This window comes from Spinacia oleracea, chromosome 2 (assembly GCF_020520425.1).
Source record: "Spinacia oleracea cultivar Varoflay chromosome 2, BTI_SOV_V1, whole genome shotgun sequence".
Lineage (NCBI taxonomy): Eukaryota > Viridiplantae > Streptophyta > Magnoliopsida > Caryophyllales > Amaranthaceae > Spinacia > Spinacia oleracea.
Window position 1 is genome coordinate 100,774,053 of NC_079488.1, and position 22,811 is coordinate 100,796,863.

A 22,811-nucleotide genomic window follows, 5' to 3' on the forward strand; every position below is an offset into this window, starting at 1 on the left:
CCGTTCCTAAATGATCTTTACGGTTACTATTTGCACGGTAATTAAGGAATTTTGGTGAACATGTGATGGTGGGGTAACAAATGGAAAATAAGTGGCTATAAATTGTCCAACAATGTGAGTGGGTGGAAACTAATATTAAAGTATTGTGAGTGGGTAAGTTATGGTGGGCCAATAAGAGTAAAAATGGAATAAAGTAGGAGTGTAAAGAACTTTCAGGAACGGACTAAAACGGAAAGCGTAAAGATCTTTTAGGAACGGAGGTAGTATTATTTAGTTCTTAATTAAAAAATTTATTTTTATTTAGTAAGTAACTATAGATTACTAATTATTAATAATTAATAACTAATTATTTATTATTTATTGTTTATTTTAGTAATATTATGTTAAGTTAAGTTCAGTTCAATTCAATTCAATTCAGTTCTGTTCAAGAATATTCAGTTCAGTTCAGTTCAAGAATATTCAGTTCAGTTCAGTTCAGTTCAATTCAGTTCATTTGAGTTCAGCTCTACAGAAACGTGCCTCAATCCTCATCCTAACCGTTAATACGGAGTACAATTTTCACGTACCAGAATCCCCCTAGGTGGCTAGGAGTTATAAGAAATGGTATACGAAATATGTGGAATTAGACAAATGGCACCTTTTGCTTAATCTGCAGCCACTTAGTTTTCCAGAGTTTTTTTCCCATTCTATTCGTCTCCTCCTTACGCAACACAAAATTTGGGGGAAAGTTCCGCAAAACTAAGAACCCTAAAAATCAAAGAACTTTTGCAGGTTCGCAGATTACAATGGAAGCCCAGCAACAACAACAATATCAATATCAATATCAACCTCAAACAACAGAAACCTTAACACCTCAAGCATATGATTCTTCAACCCAGATTCAATCATATGATCACTCAAATCAAGCTTACTATGCTGCTTATCAACAACAACAATATGCATCTAACCCATATCAAGAACAACAACAACAAGATTATTCGTCGTATTATTACCCAGATTATTCAACTTCTTATCACCAAATGGATCCCAATTCAATTCATCCACCTGGGGTTGTTCCGGTTTCAGCTGATTCTCAACAAACCCATCTTCAGAATACCCAGAATGTGTACTACCCACATGGGGTTGTTGCGTCTCAACCTCCTCCTTCTCTTCCTCCTCAAGGGTATTTGCCGGTATGGTTTTTTTTTTGTGTGCTTTTGTTGAATTTTCGAAGTTCAAATTTGGATTTTGATTTTGATTTTGTTTTTCTGTAATGTTGTTTGTGTTGGGATTTTCGATTTTGTGGTTTGGAGGTAGCTGTTGTCAATTGGTCCTGGTAATTTGGGTTTGGTTTTTTTATGAGTTAATTTCCCTGGTTTCAAGAAATGGGTAAATAATACAAGTGTGAATCATATACTCTGATAGAATGATAGTTGCATTAGGAGTTCAGGACAATGCTTTAAAATTTAGGTTTGTTACGGACTTACGGTGTGGGTAAAATGCCGCCGAGATGGAGTCCTAATGGTTCGTAATGGGTCCAGTAACGAGTGGAAACAATAATATCTAGTTATCTACAACGACTGAGTCTATGACCTTCATAGACAGTGTTGAGGATTGGAATCCGGAAGCTTTCCTCCTTTGCATGAATGCATTGAAGTTTCTTATCACCACAGCATGGAAACCTAGAAATAAAGGCATTAAGCTTGTTCATTACATGGGAGCCAATCGCAGATGCATTTGTCAAATGGATCGTACATGAACGATGGTCTTTATTCATTAGTAATTTTAGGAAATGTGCCTTCATTTTGTTAACATCCTAATATAGTTCTTGTATTGTATTTGACTTTGTCAAATTGTCAATTGGAAACCATACATGAATGAAGGTCTCCCTCCGTCCCAGATTAGTTGTTATACTCTCCTTTTTCGGTCATTTCATGTTAGTTGTTACACTTTTAAATTAAGAATGACCCCGCAACTATTATATTGTCTCTCTCTTCCCACTAAATTTTTTTGTCCCCACACCCTCTCTCAGTCAATTAAAAAATAACCCACTAACTCCTGTCACATCTACTTTTTCAATAAAATAACAATTGATAACCAAACAACCACTTATCACCTAAAACTTTGTGCAAAGGTAAGTGTAACAACTAATCTGGGACGGAGGTAGTAGTTGTAGGAAATGTGCCCACATTTTGTGAGCATCCTAATATAGATTTTGTATTGTATTTGACTATTACTTCTGGACAAAGGGAGTACCGCATAGCTTGATGTTATGTGCGCTCGTCACTACAGTATATAAGTAATGCCTTCTCCAGAGTCTTGGCTTTGGTACTATATGTTTCCGAGATAAATTATTGTGCCTTTCTCTTTTGAGTGTTTTAAGCTGTGGCGTAAAAAGAAGAATTAACTTGGTCAATTTTCCAACCCTTTGCACACCATGGTACATGTAGAGCCAAGTTACAGTTAAATGAACCGTAACGATTAGAGTGAACATCTTTTGACATGGAGAAGTACTACATAAATAGCTTAGGAACATTTTCTCTTTTGTCTTCAGGATATGTTTGCTTTTAGTTCTTAGAGAGCATAAGGTTATAACAAGACTAACAAAAGTAACAAGATATTTGGAAGCAATATGAATGTAATTCCCTTTGTAGATTCTGGTGCTCCCTTTGATGACAGATTTTAAATTATGACATGAGAGTCAGATTGTTATACAGACATGGATGCATAGTTGGATGCAGTTTAATATTTGGGGAGTAATTTGCGGTACGGAGTATATGGACTTTGGCCTTCGTGGTGCATATATTAAGCAGTTGACTATATACCTGTTTCTTTATCTTATTTTGACATAAAGGTTAATATGTGCCATATACTAGTTGACATCAATGATCTTTGTTCGTCCTTTTCCTTTTTTTTTGGGGGGGGGGGGGGGGGGGGGGGATCAAATGACTTGCAGTTTCTATAATGAACAGTTCGGGCAGTACTTGTTTGTCTTTCGTGGGAGTTCTACCAATAGCGTCAAGCGCCTAGTGATGCGCGTTGCTTGAATTTGGATTGTCGTTCTGCAGCCTTATGAAGCTGAAATCAGCCACTGATTTTTCTTTCCAAGAGCATGCTCCTTTCTTTTTTTTGGTGGCCGAGGCAAGTGGATTCATATATTGAATCATTACAATATCACTGTACATGCTGGCAGAATAGTTAGAAAGAGCGAGTATGGTAGCTAAGGGATGAAGTTACCCAGATTTTAGATCCAGTATTTATTTTTGTGCTGGTTCTTTCCTTGCAGAACTCTTAGTCACAGCGATAATGCAGCATTGGAGATGTTTTGACATTGATAAGTTAGTGAATAGGGCTCACTAATAATGAATTCCGTCTTATCTTTCATTTTTACCAGAAAGTGAAGATTCAAATAGCAGAAATTGGCTCATGAAACACTAAAGGACCACTGGACTGCTTGATGCAGTTTTAGACGTCTATACGGCATTGGATATAGATGTCATGTCATGAATAACTGAACCAGATAGACCTTGGTCACTTCAGAGTTATTTTGGGTCCATTGGTGATTTCTCCTGTTCCAGTCTTTATAAAAGCTACATGTGTCTCCTCGTCATATGTAGCAGCTAGTAGCCATCGTCAGATTGAAGAATCATCTTCTTCTTCTGCTACTTCACTGTATGTCCCCGAAGATATAGGTTCTAGGGTGTTCTATACAGTGAAGAACAGAATAGAGTCTCTCTCATAGCAATTCTCCTTTATTTTCTTTTTCATTTTTTCTTTTCAAAAACAAAGTTAATGTTCTAAAAAGAGGTTCATCTGGAGAAAATTTTTGGTTTGCTCTCTCCATGTCAACATAGGTGAGCGTGAGGGAATGCCTGGACTATTAATTTGAGCCTTCAAGGAGTTGCTAGTGAAGTGATTTGCTGGAGCTGTATGATTTTAGTTGACAGAGATGGAAAAAGATTTGAGGTCATGCAAAGGACTTGGTGTTTCCATTCTCCGTGCAGTTGCCATCTTTGAAGGTTTAGTTGTATAGTTTTTGAAGATTTGGCCAGTTCTGGATATCATTACGTGTCGATACCTGCTTCCGTATTAAACCATACACTTTTGAAGGTATAGCAATCTTGAAGTTAAGAATGCACTCTATTTTGTGTTTTGAGGAGGATTTTGCTATGTGAACATTATATGGTTGAATGCGGTTTTAGACCGAGTAAAGTGCCTGATTTGTCATTTGAGAATTGAGAGTATACTAGCTGGAGCTTAATTTGTTATGGAATGTTCCTTGGCAAAGCAACTCCAGTTGGTCAACTCCCAAAGACTGGGCATTTGTGCTTGATTTATCCCTAACCTAGTTGGTGTTTCACTTATCATATTCTCTTCTACATGAGTGCTTCTGCATCTAACCGTCCCTGGTTAGTGCAGGAGTGGTCAAATTTGATGACCAACCTGGATGATAGGCTTTGGTTCAACCGCGGAGTACTGATTTCAGAAGGTCTCCCTTTTATCCAGACAGGTCTCAAAACATTCTTCCATATCGGGTTAGGCTCATGGTGCAAATTCTTGACTGTCGGTTGTCAAATTTGTACCTGGAACCTGGCCTGAAGCGAAACAATTTTTTTTATTGAATTTGCTTCTTTTGTTTGACCTGAAGCTGACTCGACCGACTTAAACAATCCCTATCCAGATTATTGATAGCCATCAGCCGATTGGCCTTGCTGGGAGTCAGTTTCTTGTGGGATGTCGGTTGCTCAAACCTGAAGTTGATTTGTCTCTGGTCCCGGTTGTATTACCTTTCTCACTCGTACATTATGTTGAAAACTGACTTTAATTCTCAAGAACTGTTAATGGTTTTGAGGTATGAATTCTTCTTGTATGAATCAAAGTTTGTGGAAATTTTGATTTTTGAGGTTGTTGTATGCTTGAAATAATTACTCATAGTATTGCTGTTCTGGATAGTTTTAAACCTGCATTGGCAATGATCCATTGTTACTGGCTGGCTGTTGAACTGAAATGTAGAGGCAGGACTTCTTTTGAAACAAATAGACCATCTCTATTGATGGTGTGTCATAATGAATGTTTCTTTGCAGTTATTAGTGTATAGGCATGTCAATGCTGTAGTAAATTCTAGTTTGGTCCTCCTTTTTTGATATAAATTTGTCTGCTGTTCTGCCTCTTCGTTCCAGCAGTGGAGCGGTTATGTACAGGATCTTTGCTGGTGCAATGTAGATTAGTTTTCTTATAAGATCACGTGTTAAATGCAGACGCTGATTGAAAGCATGGTAAATACGTGCTTATGTATTGAGATACAGTAATCAAAGTCCATTATGGATGAAAACACTAACTCGAATAGTTCAGAGAAATTTTACATAATATTCATTTGGTTTTTAGTCATGTTACTGCCATTGAAATATTTGTCTGCTGCCTGATTTTTCTGTATACCAGGCTGGAGGTAGTCAAGCTAGTCGGTCTTTGAGAGGGCGCGGCACTTTTGGTCGTCATGGTAGAGGGAGAGGTGGTGGTCGTGGTAAGCCTCGATCATCTACTCAATCAGTGGCTGAGGGACAAGCTGGTCCAAGCAAGCCACCACTTCGTATGGCATGGTGTGAAGTTTGTAGAACTGATTGTACTACTCTTGAAGTCCTCGAGCAACATAAGAATGGAAAACGACATAAGCGGAACTTGAAGGTGCACGAGGAGTTGCAGAATCTAAGCAGACATCTGACAGTGCAGGATCATAAATTACCTGTGTCTCAGCCAACACCTGAAACTGTTCCTATTCCTCCCCAGAAAGCTGAAGCTCTTGTTCCTCCGAATGAGAATTCAGCTCTTGTTCCCGCTGCTTCAGAGAATAAAGGTGAAGCTGCTGCATTAAAGGATACAGCTGAGAAATCCAGAACTTCAGGAGCACTACCATCTCAAGAGTCAGTTAGGAATGATCATTTTGGTGGTAGGGGTGGCTTAAAGAGAAGGATGAGAGGGGGCCGTGGTGGTAAGTGGATGAGAGCCTTTGATGGGTCAAGAAGAGCTGTTGAGCCTCCGAAGCCTAAACAGGTGGTTCCTTTAATATGCAATTTGTGCAACGTGAAATGTGAGTCTCAGGTTGTATTTGAAAGCCATATAGCAGGTAAAAAACACCTTTCAAATGTGAAGCGATTCCAAGGCCATAAAGAGGTACTTGGAGAAGGTATTCAGGCGCTATACCCTACTATCGCTAATCTTCCATCATCAACCTCAATCATTCCTCAAGCCAATCAACAGGGTCCTCATGACGCTCAAGCTCTTGCATCGATGATGCTGAGTCAACAAAATTTGCAAGATCCTCAAGCTGCTCATGCAGCTTTGACACAGCTTCTACATCAACATGGTATTCATGATGCTCAGACTCTTATTACTCAGTTGGTTCCATATATGCTTGCTCAAACCCCACAACTTCCTGGGGTTTTAGTACCTGCTCCAGCAGCTGGATTCGGTGTAGATAACCAGCAGAATTCTCTGAGTCAAGTGGCACATCATTCTGTTGGAGCCGAGAGCCATAATGTCACTGTAGAGAATAACGTTGAACAGCAGAACGTGACAAGTAATGTTGAACCCGAAGCTGTTGTAGGAATACAAGAAAAACCTGCTGATGTCCCGTTAGAAAATGAAGGTCAGCAATGAGTAAGCTTTTGTTTCAGGACAACATAACCAGTAAGTCCAGTTCAGATGGAAGACCATTTTCACAGAGACAGACAGTTGATGTAGTGTACTAGTATTTGGCTTTTTGTTAGGTGCTCCACCTGTGAGTGTGTGCTTCTAGGTACTGCGGGTTAACCTGGGAATAGAGAATAACAAATTTTGTTGCCATTGCTGTATTACCTAAGAGTTCATGTTTTCAGGTGTACCGAATAAGAGCTGGATCAACTTTAATAGGAGCTTGTAGTGCCAACTTTTTTTTTTTTGCGAAAGAATTATGGAAGTTGGCCTTCAGCTGATTTACAGCAGTATGATATTATGTAGAGTACTCATTTCAAGTTTGGTGCTTTCTTCACATAAAATTGCACATGGTCACAACTTTTGTATTTCCCCCCATTTTTGTTTTTTATTAATCCCAAGATACAATCTCCAACTAACTTTTACTTCGAACAGCAAGTCAAATCTTATCTCCAATAAAATTTTACCTTATTACTACAATTCACCACCCAACTTTTTTCTATTCTGTTTTCTGTCTTTGGAGAAAGATACAAACTACTTAACTTGTATCTTTGGGGAAAAAATACAAACTACGTAGTATGCCCCCTGGATGCCCAATGCTAACATATAAGCGAAAAAGGGAAATCATCCATCTAAAGTTTTCGTGACACGTATAACGTATTCAAGGTTTTTAGTTGATTTCATGAATGAAAATTGTGCTGCTTCATCTCTTATATTCCATGACAAAATCTAACGAGCGATTTCATGACAGATTATAAATTCAAGGTTGTTTTATTACTTCATATAGGATGCCAAAAGATCTCTCATCAACATAAACCAAGTCTAAAACTTGTCAATATGACAAAACAAATGTATAGAAAAATCGAATGAGAATACAAATTCTACTTCAAAACTGTTACGAAGACACGAAAAAATCGCTCTGGTTTTGATCAGAAACTGACGGGTAAAGTTTCAAGCTTTGAGCCAGGGGAATACATCAGGAGAAGTTGGCAATCGTCCCGTCAGAACTTCAACTCCAGTTTCAGTCACCTGCAGGATAAGAAATTCAAGGAATATGAATCACCAAAGAAATGTATACAAAATTCGAATGAGAATAAAAATTCTACTTTTCAAACTGCATGAAACAAAATCGGTTAATCGCCCTTTCATGAATTTTCTTTATAAATGAATGATGCCTAACAGGAGTGTCAAAATAAGATGAACATAGAGAAAGTAGTAGTAAGTAGTAACCTAACAAAATATGAAAATATGAAATGGAGCCAATAATAACCAGAGTAATTGAGTAAATAATAAATAGGTACTTTCAAATATGACAGATGAGGGACACATAGTAAGGTCATAAGGGATACCAGTAAAGTATGCTCAAACTGAGCACTGCGCTTCCCATCTGCAGTAACAGCAGTCCAACCATCAGGCCACATTCTGTCTCGCCACACCCCTATAAGAAAAATAAACAATTAAGGCCAATGTAATCAGACATAAAAAGAAATATCTTGTGGAAGTAACACACATATGGCTGTATTAAAGTACCTGCATTGATCATCGGTTCAATTGTGAAGATTTGTCCAGCCTTCATCACACCAACTGCTTTATTTCCTGTTTTTCGTTAAGGATGTCAATTGTAAATGCCGCAAAATAAATTATTTTTTTTCCTGTAAGTAACCCTGCTGAATAGCAATGCAAATTATGGCACAAAACTATAGTGAATTACATAATGAACAAGGCTGTTTAACTATTATTCAAGGATACTCGAATAATGAGGGATGTTTGGAGCACAGTGGAAAAGCTCTCCGATTCCATGACCACAGTACGACTTAACCTGTATTTTGCATGAGAGAAGAAACACGTGAGCTACTTGTTCAGATCGCTCAAGTAGCAAACACACATCATTATACTGGTTTAGATAACCACATACCACAGATAGCCCTGACATAGTAGCATGGCGATTAACGACCTCTCCAATTTCTCGATATCTCATGCCAGGTTTCACTGAAATAAACAAAAGCAAATAATATAGACAAACTCCAAAAGGTTCCTTAATATCAAGATGTGAGTGCATCGTTTAAGGTTTTTTGGATGCATCATTCTAGATTTACAAATAAGAAGCCACCTTTCTATTAGTCTCTCTGATATACGCATAAGAGGACTGGGATAACATGGGTGAAAAATGAGAAAGCATCAGTAGTCTAATCCTTTCTCATAATTGATAATTGCCTTTAGTTAACATTTACGGTGGAAATAATGGGATTTATGTACAAAAGTTCCATATAACGGTAAAGATGGAATAGTTGAAGTTGTCAGTTGTAACCACACTCTTGTCATGAAGTTCCTGGCTTAGAATCTATCTCGATGCTGTATATGTTTGGTTTCAACTTTCCAGGGACATTATAATATTAATATTGTTGTACTAATAATATTAATACTCCGTATTAATGGTATGTTATGACATGGGTTCTGGATGATGTGTCACTTAGCATTTAGCACCAACCTATAGATATTGCTTTCTCCAGGCACTCATATGTACACTGGACCAGCTTTTGTGAGGCTTCATCAACATTTCCAACAAAATACGTCTCATTCAGATCACCTGCAAATGATTCAAGCCAAGCAGCAGTCAGCACTAACCCCCCGGGAACTTGTTGAATCACAACTTAACAGCACGATTCTCACCATGAACTCCTTTGTAGCAAACAGTGACATCAACATTTACAATATCGCCATCTTCTAACACTCTGAAACAATCAGTTTAATAGGCATTAGTAAAGCATTTAAAATGGACCATTCACCCATTTGCAGACCAAATAAAATGCCATCATATATTTTGGCTTATCCAATAGGACAGAAAGACGTCCAATAAAAAAATTATAAAAAAATAAAATAAAATACCAACAAAGGCATAGATTAAGATCTGATGTTTACAGATGTGGGGGCACAGACGACATACCTGGCATCAGGTATCCCATGGCAAATGACTTCATTGACAGACCTAAACCAAGCAGACATGTTCCAAATTAGTTATAGGTATCACAAACACAATCACGTTCCAAGAAAGTTAACATGTAAAAGTACCTACGTGCAGCAAGATTTCGGAAAGAAATGATAATTTAATGGAGAAGGGTAACCTCCTGCATCCATGAAAAACAATATAAGTCATATAACCTCTTTCATAAGGGGAGTTGGACAACTATATTGTTTTCTCGCACAAAGAGACAAGTACGCAAAGCTTCATGACACCTCAAACATGAAGTAAGACACAATAATAAAACAAAGTTACGGGGTATCGGATTTCGAACATTCCATCCCATCATGTACGTCTCACTTAACTTTAGAAGGATGTTAAAAACACCAGAAACTTTACTAGGCAAGTAGGCAGGAATCTTAAAGCTATCTTCCACTGAAATGCAAGTTTAGTAACTGAAATGAAATATTAATTGATTTCTTGCCTTAAAAAACATTCTATAAAGCCAAAAAGATCCAGGTGGAACAGAATTGGCTTCTAATCGGGAGAGGGGAGAGTGACAGCTCCAAATTCTAAAGGGTGTGAAGATACTTGCGGCTAATAAAGTTTTCTTACATTACTCTGGTAGCTATAGAGTTTTTGATGTCTCGGTGCCTTAGATCTCTTAATGTGTGGCAAGTTAGCAACCAAAAAAGTGCATGCGTTTTTTAAAAGAATAGACGGGAAATTCATATAAGAAACTTGCTCTTTCCAGTGCCAAGTATATCCCATGAAAATTATTGGACATAAGTCCAAACAACAAGTAGACGAATAAACTGACAATCTTATCCAGATACTAACAATGTTTTTAAAGAATCATTAAATCAACATGCAGATCATTCAAGTCTTTGCACCTCAACGGTAAAAAGGGGGATAAAAAAAGTTTAAGACAAGTCGGAACTTCTTATTTCTGTCATGATTAACACTAACCTTTAGCTATTGTAGCTTCATGGACTACTCGATCAATTTCATCTGTTGTAATGCCTGGCCGAATAATACGTGCAGCGGCATCCAAAACCTCTCTGGCAATCTAAAGATAGCAAATTTCAGAGTTAAAAAATAAGAATTCAGCAAATCAAATGGAAAAGAGCAGGAGTATCAGTAAGCAGATTACAGGGGAAATCAAAACCTAGCCAAGGGTTCCCTGCCAAAGGTGAAAATGCTCGCTAATCTAGCGGGTGGTAACGTCATTCCCCATTTCACAGAAAATCAATTATCCTCAACCCTACCCCACCCTATCCACCCATTCAAGGAGGGTTTATGCGGTATAAGACATCTAGAATGAAAAGCATCTTTCAAAGATGAACTTATACATAAAAACTTCACATGAACTAGGCTTGCAAAACTAATGTTGACAAAATGAATCCAATACAACTACCCCAATCTAGTTTCACTACAATCAATGAGATTCAGACAACTACTGTTACAGCTTCTTAGAAACCAAAACAACTTTATATCTTCCATCTTGTATCGACATATCATCCATCTAAGACGATGCAAAATGAACAAGACAAAAATGCTTTGCATCAACACAGAACCACAAAATGCTGCCACATGAAGAAGTTTCTTTTATGAGCACTACAAAACCTGTATGAATCTCATGAAGTTATGAATGAGTCCAATCTTACATAACCTATGCTGGACACAATTCACTCATCCACACAAAAGGAGGCAGGGACGAGGCAGACAGGGGTACTTCAGTTAAGCAGTTCCTCCTCCATCCCAAACCTCTTTGTTCTTCTCTTCCTATTGCGGGGGTTTAGAGGAAGAGAGGGTTACTTAAGACATGCATGCACATCTATGTCGTGCAGCGCAAAAATGCAGAAAACCAAGATGTTCACAACGATAAACAAGACTTAAGTTCAAATTAAAGAGGCGCACCCTACAAAAGCAAAAAAAAAAAAAAAAAAGAACCTAAAAACTTGACAATAAAAAGACTTAACAAACAAGAAGACTTTACCTTGCAAGTCTCCCTCATTTTCTTTATCTGCTCTGGAGTTTTAATCTTCAAAATGGAAGTTCATAAGAAAACAGAAAGGGAGAAAAAATTCATAAAAATGCCTGGACAAATAATCCCTTTGTTCAAGTATAAGGATTAAGGAGCATTGTTATAAAAGCATACCTCAACAATGTGCTGCAGATTGCTCTCTGGCTCAATCTTGGGGATACCCTACATGTATCAAAAGTATCTCATAAGGGCATCATAAATTGCAGAATTTTCACGTATCAGTCAACAAATTCATTCATTGCCTTGTCTGGAAAGTGGAAATCAATATGCAGCGGAACTACAATTCTGAATGAAAGAAATGAATAACTTACATCCATTGCCCAGTCAGGTAGCTCGATGTGCGCTGGTACAGAACTATAACTTGATATGGGGTATGGTCTTAACGATCTACATCAGGAAAAGGTTGCAGTTCAGAAAAAGGTCGAAAAGAATGAGGTGTCAACTCCATAATGCGTGTTAAAAATTAAAATCCACCCGACCCCCTCAGGCTTACCGAAAAAATAAAAAAGGAAAACCACTGCAATATAGTTAAATAAAGAAGAGCATAGTACTTGATCTGATTAAAATCTGTACAGCAACATAAGATGCAAACTAATCAACAAAAGAAGCATGCAATCTTAGATGATAAACGAAAAGCCACATGTCAAAGCAAACAATATCATTTCCGCAAACGATTAAGTTTTCTAAAGGAGGAAAACAAAGAATTATCAATTCGATTATGTAGAAGTCATGACAGAAAATTAGCAATTACTCTTGCAAAACCATAGTTATGGAAAGATTATAGTATAACACAGTAGGACATGAGAAGTACAAAGGGAAAGGGGGTGTAAACAGAAATGTAACCAGAACCAAGTAAATGGGTTGACTTAATACCCTGTCCAATCGAAATGTGGAAGTTTTGAAGTCCGAGACTGTCCTTTTCTTAAGCAATAAAGCCAACCTTCACTATTTTTGTCCCCTGCAGCACCAGTTTGTAAGGAAGATGCATTTGCCTTCAAGTGCACCGACTTATGAGAACTCCAAGATTCCTTGAAACACTCCTGGGAACTATAATAGGCATTCTTTAGTTGATCAACAGGCTTAAAATACTTTAAAACTAAAAATCGTAAATATCAGCCATATTATCTACAAAGTATTTATCTAGGCACCCTTGAAACTACTTTTTTAAAAGCCTGGGTTCCAAAAGGTAAAAAATGGCACCCATCCAGCCCTTCCCTCTCATTCTCCAAAGTCCAGCCAATTAAAAAATGTTTAGGAACAAAATGACGAAAGTAAGTGAATAGAGCTTCCAAGTAGAGAAACAAATCCCCATATGAGTTTTAACTTCCAATGTTACAGCGATTCATTAGAAGATAGGGAATAGATAATTACCAGAATGCAGCACCTTCCTTTGGGAGCTTCAACTGTACACACTTTGGACACCTGCAAAAGATAAATTTTAGGTGTTATACTTTAAGCTTATTTGCTGAATAATCTCAAAAAAGCTGTAGTTCATCTCAAAGCTGACATTAAGAGACCTGGAATGCAAGTTAGCTACTCATTGTGCAATGATCCAAACATAGGCGAATTTCAAAGGCATGTTTTAGCCGTCATAAACTCATACTTAGATGCAATTTTTCTATTCCCCATTGTCACTCTATGGAAGCATTACAAGATCATCATCCCCGCAAAAAACTACTTAGTACACTCGTCTACAAGTTCACTGGGCCGCGGTTAATTATATGATTTCTACTACGTATTACAAAGGAACTCCATGGTTAAGTCACATGAAATTGTATTATACTTGTAGAGGCTTCATAGTTCATAGTTCAAAATTTATATACATTCACCCATATCCTCCTTCGTACAGAATGCCCCATAAAAACCAGTGTTATAACTTAATGAAATCATCCTCCTATTCGAAAATTAAGATTTTTTTTTGAAGACATCCAATATAGAGATGAATTTGTTAATTCAACAAACCTCGGTCAGGTTAATAATGAAAATGAAAATGAAAATAGTAAAACACTATAAAATTAAGCTAAAACGAAATGGGCACAACCAATTAATCAATAAAACTACAAAGAATCCAACTTCTAACACAAATTGAAAAAGTGTCATACTGAAGATTAGCAGGCTTGGAGCAACGAGCACACAACAAAGCTGAGTCCTTTGCTTCAGACCCATCACCAGCCATTGTTTTCTGACTGTCCAAATTCAATTAACGTTGAATTAGCATAATTAATTAAGCACCCAGAAAACTAACAAGAAATCGTAATTAAGCATATAATCTAATAAAAATCAGCACTTCTCTGGTAATACCTGACGTTAAATGAAGAAGAACTTAAATTGAATAGGAATTAAATTGAAGAACAAAATAGAAAAAAAAAAAAAAAAAAGGGGGAGAAAGTAGAGAGGAGAGAGAAAGAGGGGTAACTAGGGTTGAAGCTGTCAAGCAAAAGGTTGGCGGGGACTGGGGAGGAAGGATGAACAAAATTAACAATTTCTTTTGAAAATTAAAAAATCAATCCTTTTCTTTTTCTTTTTTATTTATTTATTTCGGAGTAAAAAAAGTACTGCACTTGTTGCAAGTTGAACTAAAGTAAGCATGAACGAAACTGAATTAACCGTGTGTGTGGCCTCCTAAATTTTACGGAGAACGGAGTACATGATCTGTACATACTCCGTAGTTTTTTAATCGACATACTGTTAACTCTTAAGTCTTAACTCATTAGTTGTTACTTGGCAAGTGTGTCACCATCAACTTGATGATGTGACGCACGCATTTAATATTGAAAAAATTATTGACTGGTGTTATTTGACTTTTTATGCTGGTGTTACTTACACATTGTTTTCGTTGTTACATTTCTTGTTTTACTGCAGTTTCTTGAATTTCATGTTAGAGGTTATTTGTATAGACTGACTGATTTTCTATGCTCATGTTACTTGATTTTTTATGATCAGTGTTACTTGATTTTCTATGCTGGTGTTACTTATACATTGTATTCGTTGTTACTTTCTTGTTTTATTGCAGTTTCATGTTAGAGGTTACTTGTATATATACTGGTGTTACTTGATTTTCTATGACAATGTTACTTATACGTTGTATTCGCTGTTATTTTCTTGTTTTACTACAATTTCTTGGATTTCTTGTTCGAGGTTCCTTATATAGACTGATGTTACTTGACTTTTTATGTCGGTGTTACTTTTAGTTATTGCAGATTTGCAGTTTCTTCAATTTCATGTTAGAGATTCCTTGTATAGACGGGTGTTAATTGGTTTTCTATGCTGGTGTTATTTATATATTGTATTCGATGTTACTTTTCTTGTTTTATTGCATTTTCTTCAACTTCAGGTTACAGGTTCTTTGTATATATACTGATGTTACTTTATTTTCTATGTTGATGTTACTTTATTTTCTACGCTGATGTTACTTTATTTTTTGGGCTTTAAACATATTGAGCTTATTTATAAGTGTGAACATGCCACACCATCAAGTTAATGGTGTGGCTGATCAGATATAAGACTTTTCCGTCAAAAAATAAATAAATAAAATTAGTTTTTGGCTTGGGCGATACTCCGAGTCACTATTTAGATAACTTTAACAATGTCTTTTTGCAAAAAAAAAACAACCATAATTAACTCCTACCCTAATTAAGAGTATTTGGAAAATACGTAATGCTCACATTTTCAGACAATCTCCTGTCTCACCGACGGAAATATACAGTCGAGCTTTTAGGATCTTTACAGAATGGAATATACGTACACATCTTGATTCATTGGATGTTAACATGAATAATATTTCACTTTCGAGGTCTCCATGTACCACGCGAGTTGCTTGGACACCTCCGGCCCCTGGTATTATGAAAATTAACTTTGACGGGTCAATTCGTAACAACTTTGGAACAACTAGTGTAGTAATTAGATACCACCTAGCTAGGAAATAATGGTGTTAGTCGAACCTACAATCTTGGAACCTCCTCGATCTCCACTTCTTGCTGAAGCAATAGCTCTTCGTAATGGTCTTCTTTTAGCCATCGAGAAAAATATACGACATATTTTCATTGAGGGGGATAATTTATTAATCATAAATATTTTGCAGGGACAAACACAATGCCCGTGGAAGATACATGTATTAATGAATGATGTCAAACAACTACTGAATAATTTCGACAATATTTATTCACGCCATGTTTATAGGGAAGCTAATCGCGCAGCTGATTATGTTGCCGCCTTATGTCATCGCATACAGACACACCTAGAAATGATCCATACATAGATAGTAAATTTTGTTATTTTATATCTTTAGATAAGTTAGGATATAGTCTTGAGAGAAGACTATCCTAACTTTTATTGTTTTTTTTTCTTTCAAAAAACTTAATTTATTGATTATTTCATTTGCAAAAAAATAACATGTAGCATGACATAACCAAATGGATAAGTTAGTGGCATTTGAATCACGTGGTCATGGGTTCAAATCTTATACTTCGTAAGTTCGTATAAACTAATTTTAGGATTTTGAAATATAAGTAGATGACATCGAATATCCTAATAGATTATGTTTGCTTAAAAATCATAACTTACTCGACTCATAAATTCAACTATTTCAAGTAAAATAAAAAAAAATGACATCATCAAAACAGAAAAAAAAAAAGAAAAAAGAAGTTGCTGCCTAGCTGGACACCAGCCCCATCACCGGGTCACATTACTTCGCACAAGCCCCATCAGTCCATCACCAGCTTCTGAACACCAGTCTCTCTTCTCCACCATCATCGCCGCCGGTAAATCCAAATCCTACTTTCTCTTTGTTTGCTTTTCTCAGTCTTCAATCGAGTTGGGTTTCTTGATTTTATTAATTGGTAAACCTACAATTTTTCTTTTGATAATTGTACTATGTTGATTTCCAGCTTTTTTTTTTGTAAATAATTTTCATTTAGCTTTTGTATGTTGGGTTTGTCTGTGAAATTAAGAGTGTGGAAGTTGTGTATTGATGTATTCAAATTCAAAAGTCTTCATGTTTGCTAAATTTCTGCAGAACTGTTCATCTGGGTTATTTAATCAACTACTAATCTAGTTTATTTTGCTAAATTTTCATCTTTTTTTATAATGTTAACTTATAATTTGCAAAATTAGACTCCAATTATTTGGGTATTGTATTGAAAGTAGATTATTCTTTCATTGTATTGAGCCTTGATTTCTCTATTGGTAAGCCTGGAATATATGATTCTTTCATTGTATTGAGACATAATTCTTCATTGATGCTGGAGAGTTGTTTGGGGGACTGATAATTTGCTAGGGTTGCTAACTTGTTACGTGTATGTTTTTAAATGTGACTTATAGAGTGGATGGTGAATTGCAAGGGTCTCCATGATACTGACATTTGGAACTAGATTCCGGCAATGTTCGACAAATGTGTTATCGACCTCCATCAAGATTTCGAGCTTAAGGTTTTCTATTAAAAACCTTGTTGCTTCACTTCAGAAAGTGGCTTTCTATGGTGGCAATGGGGCTCATTTTGGACTATCTTTCCTTCAAACAAGAGAGCTCAGTATGATTGGTAGTTGCAAGTAAGTTATCGCTGAACTTCCTGTGGATTTTCCAGCCTTAACTTTTGATAATCTGACCATAATGCAGTGTTCATAACCAGAAATATGAACATGCACTACTACAAGATCAGAGGAGTCAATTCCAAGCTCAAGCTGCTGCTGAACTTCTAGTTTTTTGTTTCCATTCCATTGTAAAGTTCTATCTGCCTTAATCTGACTTAAAGAATTTTGTTTGCAGGAGAACAGACTGGTCAATAAAGAGCAGTGCAGATGGCAGAGGACTGGATCCTCTAACCGGTAGTGGTGATGGAAGAACTCGATTACTTAAAACAATTCAGAGTCTACAGATTAGATTAAATGCAAGGATCCAAGATTTTCGGAAAGATCTTCCTAAAAAGTTTCTATTTTTCTTGGTGGGATTTTATTGTGCAACCGCATTTGCTACCGTGATTGGGCAAACAGGTGATTGGGACATTATGTCTGCTGCGGTGGCTGTTGCTGTGGTGGAGGGTATTGGGGCTCTTATGTACAAAGTTTCTGTACCTTTGCTTGACAGGACCAGGAATCTTATTGTTCTGTTTAATTACTGGAAAGCTGGCCTTACATTGGGTCTTTTCTTGGATTCATTCAAGTATGAATTAAGTTGAGAATATTTGCTTGCTCTCGTTTGTGTAGTACTAGACGTCCCATGTTCTGATTACTTTCCAACCTATTTTTCAGGTATTAAGGTATCAGGTGTCAACTCTTTTGAAGGCAGGGCCTTGAATTATAGTGAGGCAATTTAAGACGTTGCTGGAATGTACATTGGATTAGATATGAGGGTAAGTCCTCTAGACATCCCAATTCAATATGATCACTGATTTGTGGAACACTACAAAAGTTAGTAGGGTAACATGTACAAAGTTTGTCTATCAATATGGGGTTGGGATAGACAATTAGGGTTCAATAGCCGGGGTATAAAACGATGTCAACTTGCAATCCATGATTTTGAATATTGGAGTTTCGAGGAAATGATTCTTATGTAACATTCTTACCATGAATTGCACTTTTAATTCTATGAAGGATGATCGATCTCTTAGCCCCTTTTAGATAGATGAAAAGAGCAATAACTCATAGTTTTCGTAATTTCTAGTAAATTTCTACATTACTAAGGCTCAGTTCTCTCAGCAAAAAACAATTGAAATTCAGGAAAAAATATGTTTTTTTCAGCAAAGAATTGAGCCTAAATATGTTACTGTGATGTAGACTTCCCTTTCTTCTTTGCATCTTTGGTAAAATATTTGTATAATTCTATCCTGTAGGTTTTCTAATAACAAAAGTAGCATTACAGGACAGCGAAGGTAAAATTCTGGTTTATTGGCTTTCTTCTTTTGCAGATTTTCTGGATCTGTTTCAGGGCAGCTACATTCTGAAAGAGATGAATGTATATTGTGGATTCACAAACAATATAGAAAAACAGCACTTGCTCTGTTCATCGAAACATGTAATATACTTCGTAGATGCTAAACTTATCAGGAAACACTGATACAAAGCGAACAAAGCATGTATAGAAAAGGCGAATTTTATGTTCCTTACTTTCTACTTGTTGTTAGTTGATGACTTGATTTTTATATGCTGCTTTTCTTTGTGTAAAGATGAACACAAGTTCCCTGGTATCTAAGCATATTCAAAATATGTATTGTACATATTGTAAAGTTGATATTCAAAACTGGAAGTCACAGTTTGAGTTACTAAATTTGGATAGTTGACTTGCCTGTTATTTATGTTTGGAGAGAGTATACTAATTTGCTTTCAGCTCCCATCAAGGAAACTCCAAAACAGTTTCTACGACGAGGTGATGATTTGAAGATGTCTATCACTTGTTTTGTTCCTTGTTGCAATTCTTATACATGTGAGAACTTGGGCTAAGTAAGCTGTTTCCCACATCTAGTTAACTTGACGTCAATATCTCAGGATCAGTTACAGAGATTACACACCTCTTTGTTGCAAATTTGTTTTGGTCTTTTGAAGATTCACAGGTATGTATCTAAAGGTTTATGGGCATATGGTGTGAACATACTCAATTTACAAGAGCTTCAAAGTTTTTCGTTTTCACCGTCGAATAAATTTTTGGTAAGTAAATATTTTATTGCTGAAACAACAATTACAACTTACAAGTTACAACTTATCAACTTTATAATCAGAGAATATACCTTCTAGGAAGAACTCTTCATCAGGCCTTAATATTTACAATTAATCACTGAACACTAATTACAACAGAACCAGACTACAGCTTTAAATGTTTTGGGGTAGCTTCTATAAACTTGGCTAACTTTCTTTCTCATCACTCGTCTGATTGTCACTCTAACTGCTTGCTGTATGCTGCTAATTACTGTTTGAGTTCCCAAAGAGCAGTATTCCGTGCTTGCCCAATAGCATACCTGCCGCACAATTTGTGCATAAGTTGAATGAATGCCTGATCAGCAGAGTTATTCGAAATGTTACAAAGACCAGAGTCCGTCTGTTTTAGCACACAAGGCCGAGATGGAAAGAAAGCAGAAAGAGAGAAACAACATGAATACACATGCAAATGAAACAACCACGATAACCAATATCATGCTACAAAAATAACAATGACAATATCATGCTACACAATAACCACAATCGATGGAAAAAAACACAATGACCAAAACTTGCTAGCTTTAAACAAGCATCGAGAGCCTCTACACCACATATGCTGAACAGAAAATCAAAAATGGAGTTTCAAATCATAAGAAACTCCTAAATCACCATATACAGGACACAAATTCCCTGCTAGACGTAGGAGTGCTGCAGCCAGTTAGAACAATAACTGCTAGTTATGGTCTGTACTTCAACTGCCACAATTCAAAAACTATGCAATTCTATGTGTGACAGGGATTATCTAGATCAAGAAGAAAAGCAAAAATAACACATGGAGGGTATTCTTTTTTTCAACAGAAAATCTTGCTTACTTTGTTTTTGTGGGATTTTCATGGATGTATTGAACAAATTAATATCAAAGGAAACAGGCCAAAGACAGCTCATAGACAGTAAAGAACTACTAAGATTAACACCTAAGTTTCTCAAAACACACCAAAATCAGTAGACAAGTAATGGAGTATGCCCAGTATGGTACCTGTGTTCGTGGTTTTCCAGTTTAGTTTAATCATATACTTCTGCACATACTCTTCCGACTGCACTGCCAAAATTTGATCTTTCCATAGCTATCAGCTACCAACGCAGACAAAGCTGCTTCAACGCCACAATAACACGACCCATTCACACTCATTGCTGACTAGAGTATCTCGACCTCTTTTAGCCTTCCTTCTTCTCTGAGGCCCCTTACAAGCTCATTACATTTGCTGGCAGCCAAAAGAAAACCTTTGTCAACCATTTCTCGGTACCAAGAATATGCCCCATCAAAGTCTTTCTGTTTGCAGTGTCCTTCAACTAGTATAGTGTAAGTATCAGCCTTTAAAATAATTCCTCTAGCTTTCATATCACTGACAAGATCAATTACTTTCTTCTGATCTCCCATCTTTAAGTTCCCCCAAATCAAACTATTGTATGTCATCTTGTCAAGATCAATTCCCTTGTTTGTCATCTCATCGTGCAAAGAGATGGCCTTTTCAATGTCACCATGCTCCACATTAGCAAAAATAAGGGCATTATATACAACTCTATCAGGAATGAGATCGAAACCCAACATTTCTTGGTAAATTTGATCTACTTGCAACAAGCCTTTTCTGCTGCTTACACCAATTAGTGAATGATAGGTGCTTAAGGTAGGTTTGATCCCCTTTTTCTTCATAGATTCATACAACTCCATGGATTTTGAAATTTTTCTAGCACCAGAGTACCCAAGAATTAGAGAATTATAAGTGATTGCATCAGGAGTCAAGCCTCTGTCAATCATTTGTGGAATAAGATCTTCAGCTTTCTGTAACTTCCCATTCTTGCATAACCCACTAATAAGAGTATTATAAGTAACCAATGTTGGAACTACATTGTTTCTCAACATCTCATCAAATAACCCCAAGGCAGCCGGCAGATTCCCTGCATCAAACTGACCAGCAATAATCATGTTGTATATATGTGCATTTGGTAGAACCCCTCTTCCCACCATATCCCCGAAACAAACCTCAGCTTCAACAAGCTTACCTTCTTTGCAGAGACTATTTATAAGAGAGCCATATGTTACTACATCTGGTTTCAAACCATAGTTCTCCATACGTTCCAGCATCTCGAAACTACGATCAATCACATGATTCCTGCCATAACCATCAATAAGAATGTTATATGTTTCAACAGTGGGAGCAACTCCCTTGTCTCTCATCCTTGCCAACCATTGTTCTGCTTCCTCCATGTTACCTGATTCACAGAACTTTTTTATCAAAGAATTAAAGGTAACAAAAGAAGGTTGTAGACTAAAAGACTCCATCTTATCCATTATACCCAACGCTGTATCTGCATCACCACTTTTCGCATACCCATCAAACAAAATGGTGCAAGTAAAATTGTCCGGCACGATACCATGTGATTTCATCTCCTCCAATACCTCACCCACTTCCTCGATTCTCTGCACCTTACACAACCCATTAAGCAACGAATTAAAGGTAACTTGATTAGGAGCTACATTATCAAGCTTCATCCTTTCCTTCAAACTAAAAGCCTCCTCTAGACAGCCAGCCTTACAATACCCATCAATCAATGTATTATATGTAACCTCAGTAGGAACCAAATTTCTCTGGTACATTTCATCGAACAGTTGGAGTGCATCCTTAATCCTTCTATCTTTACAAAACCCACTAATCAAAACGTTATAAACAAACACATTAACACCACAATTTCTCTCCTTCATCAGATTCAACAACTCTAAACCTCTCCCCAATTTTCCAAGCTTAACAGCCGACTGTATAGCCTTCGCATGAGCGAATTTTTCAACCCGAAAACCAGAATTCAATGCATCATCAAACACATTAAGTACAGTATCAAATTGTTGAGTAGAAACCAAGCAATCAATGAGTTTATTAAAAGCATCCATACCAGGAAAACCTCCATTTTTCCTTACAATCTGAAGTAACCCCATTGCTTCATTTGGGAGCTTAGAGTCAGCACAGGAATACAAAACCAAGCTGTAGAAACTCCAAGTTAGCGATGGATTGAAGAGAGAAAATGCGGCACAGAGCTCCGAGGGAGAAGAAAAGAGGGTTTTGGAAGTGACGACCGGTTTGATGAGTTCCTTAACTGAGTCAAATCGGGATTTCTGGATAAGAACTTGGAGATTTTCCAACAATTCCTGTCTTTCTATGTCGATTTGGGAGGTAGGTGTGTATTTTTCGTCGGTGGCTGGGGTTGAAGAGAGAGTGGAGTGGGAGTTGGAGAGAAAAAATGAATTGGGCGGTTCTAATGGGGTTTTAGTGAAAATAGGTGGTGGTTTTCGGAGGAGGAGTCGGAGTTGCTTCACCATTGTTTTGTTTTTTTGTTGGTGGTGGAAAAATGGTGGGCGGGGTTCGCAGTGGTTTGTACGGTGGTTTTGATACACAGAGAACAAACATGCATAGAAAGGCGAAATTACTTTGAGGCTCGTGGTAGGCTGGTTCCGCTGGTAGGC

At 37.0% G+C, this 22,811-nt stretch overlaps 4 protein-coding genes across 8 annotated transcripts; 2 read left to right on the forward strand and 2 right to left on the reverse strand.

Annotated features, from left to right (window-relative positions):
- The first annotated feature begins 629 nt into the window (after positions 1-629).
- LOC110789001 (uncharacterized) lies at positions 630-7,039 on the forward strand. Its single transcript, XM_021993649.2, has 2 exons — positions 630-1,172; positions 5,419-7,039. Exons 1-2 carry the CDS (start codon positions 786-788, stop codon positions 6,631-6,633), a joined length of 1,602 nt encoding a protein of 533 aa, XP_021849341.1. The 5' UTR covers positions 630-785; the 3' UTR covers positions 6,634-7,039.
- Positions 7,040-7,418: 379 nt separating this feature from the next.
- LOC110789002 (methionine aminopeptidase 1A) lies at positions 7,419-14,164 on the reverse strand. Of its 2 annotated transcripts, none has more exons than XM_021993650.2 (17): positions 13,974-14,164; positions 13,775-13,858; positions 13,044-13,094; positions 12,546-12,719; positions 11,984-12,059; positions 11,787-11,834; positions 11,625-11,669; positions 10,595-10,694; positions 9,740-9,791; positions 9,611-9,652; positions 9,337-9,398; positions 9,155-9,253; positions 8,582-8,655; positions 8,416-8,485; positions 8,197-8,262; positions 8,016-8,104; positions 7,419-7,695 (listed from the first exon to the last, which is right to left on the reverse strand). In XM_021993650.2, exons 2-17 carry the CDS (start codon positions 13,846-13,848, stop codon positions 7,618-7,620), a joined length of 1,200 nt encoding a protein of 399 aa, XP_021849342.1. In that variant the 5' UTR covers positions 13,849-13,858; positions 13,974-14,164; the 3' UTR covers positions 7,419-7,617. The 2 variants fall into 2 exon arrangements, with proteins under 2 accessions (XP_021849342.1, XP_056693475.1); XM_056837497.1 differs by having other exon boundaries at positions 13,775-13,854; positions 13,974-14,115.
- Positions 14,165-16,272: 2,108 nt separating this feature from the next.
- On the forward strand, positions 16,273-18,945 carry LOC110789003 (ycf20-like protein). 2 transcript variants are annotated; one of them, XM_056837498.1, is made up of 5 exons: positions 16,273-16,432; positions 16,992-17,218; positions 17,436-17,828; positions 17,918-18,018; positions 18,499-18,945. In XM_056837498.1, exons 2-4 carry the CDS (start codon positions 17,019-17,021, stop codon positions 17,922-17,924), a joined length of 600 nt encoding a protein of 199 aa, XP_056693476.1. In that variant the 5' UTR covers positions 16,273-16,432; positions 16,992-17,018; the 3' UTR covers positions 17,925-18,018; positions 18,499-18,945. The 2 variants fall into 2 exon arrangements, with proteins under 2 accessions (XP_056693476.1, XP_021849343.1); XM_021993651.2 differs by having other exon boundaries at positions 18,574-18,945.
- Positions 18,946-19,301: 356 nt separating this feature from the next.
- On the reverse strand, positions 19,302-22,798 carry LOC110789005 (pentatricopeptide repeat-containing protein At5g12100, mitochondrial). Of its 3 annotated transcripts, none has more exons than XM_021993654.2 (2): positions 20,334-22,798; positions 19,302-19,617 (listed from the first exon to the last, which is right to left on the reverse strand). In XM_021993654.2, exon 1 carries the CDS (start codon positions 22,665-22,667, stop codon positions 20,493-20,495), a length of 2,175 nt encoding a protein of 724 aa, XP_021849346.1. In that variant the 5' UTR covers positions 22,668-22,798; the 3' UTR covers positions 19,302-19,617; positions 20,334-20,492. The 3 variants fall into 3 exon arrangements, with proteins under 3 accessions (XP_021849346.1, XP_021849344.1, XP_021849345.1); XM_021993652.2 differs by having other exon boundaries at positions 19,302-19,652; XM_021993653.2 differs by having other exon boundaries at positions 19,302-19,697.
- Between the last annotated feature and the right edge of the window lie 13 nt (positions 22,799-22,811).

Coding starts and splice junctions, on each gene's coding strand:
- LOC110789005 (XM_021993654.2), bottom strand. CDS start 22,667: ATGGTGAAGCAACTCCGACTCCTCCTCCGAAAACCACCACCTATTTTC.
- LOC110789002 (XM_021993650.2), bottom strand. CDS start 13,848: ATGGCTGGTGATGGGTCTGAAGCAAAGGACTCAGCTTTGTTGTGTGCT. Junction 12,720..13,043: donor AAGGAAGGTGCTGCATTCTG/GTAATTATCTAT, acceptor TGCCTATTATAG/TTCCCAGGAGTGTTTCAAGG. Junction 9,254..9,336: donor TTGCTACAAAGGAGTTCATG/GTGAGAATCGTG, acceptor AATCATTTGCAG/GTGATCTGAATGAGACGTAT.
- LOC110789001 (XM_021993649.2), top strand. CDS start 786: ATGGAAGCCCAGCAACAACAACAATATCAATATCAATATCAACCTCAA. Junction 1,173..5,418: donor CTCCTCAAGGGTATTTGCCG/GTATGGTTTTTT, acceptor TCTGTATACCAG/GCTGGAGGTAGTCAAGCTAG.
- LOC110789003 (XM_056837498.1), top strand. CDS start 17,019: ATGATACTGACATTTGGAACTAGATTCCGGCAATGTTCGACAAATGTG. Junction 17,219..17,435: donor AGTATGATTGGTAGTTGCAA/GTAAGTTATCGC, acceptor TTTTGTTTGCAG/GAGAACAGACTGGTCAATAA.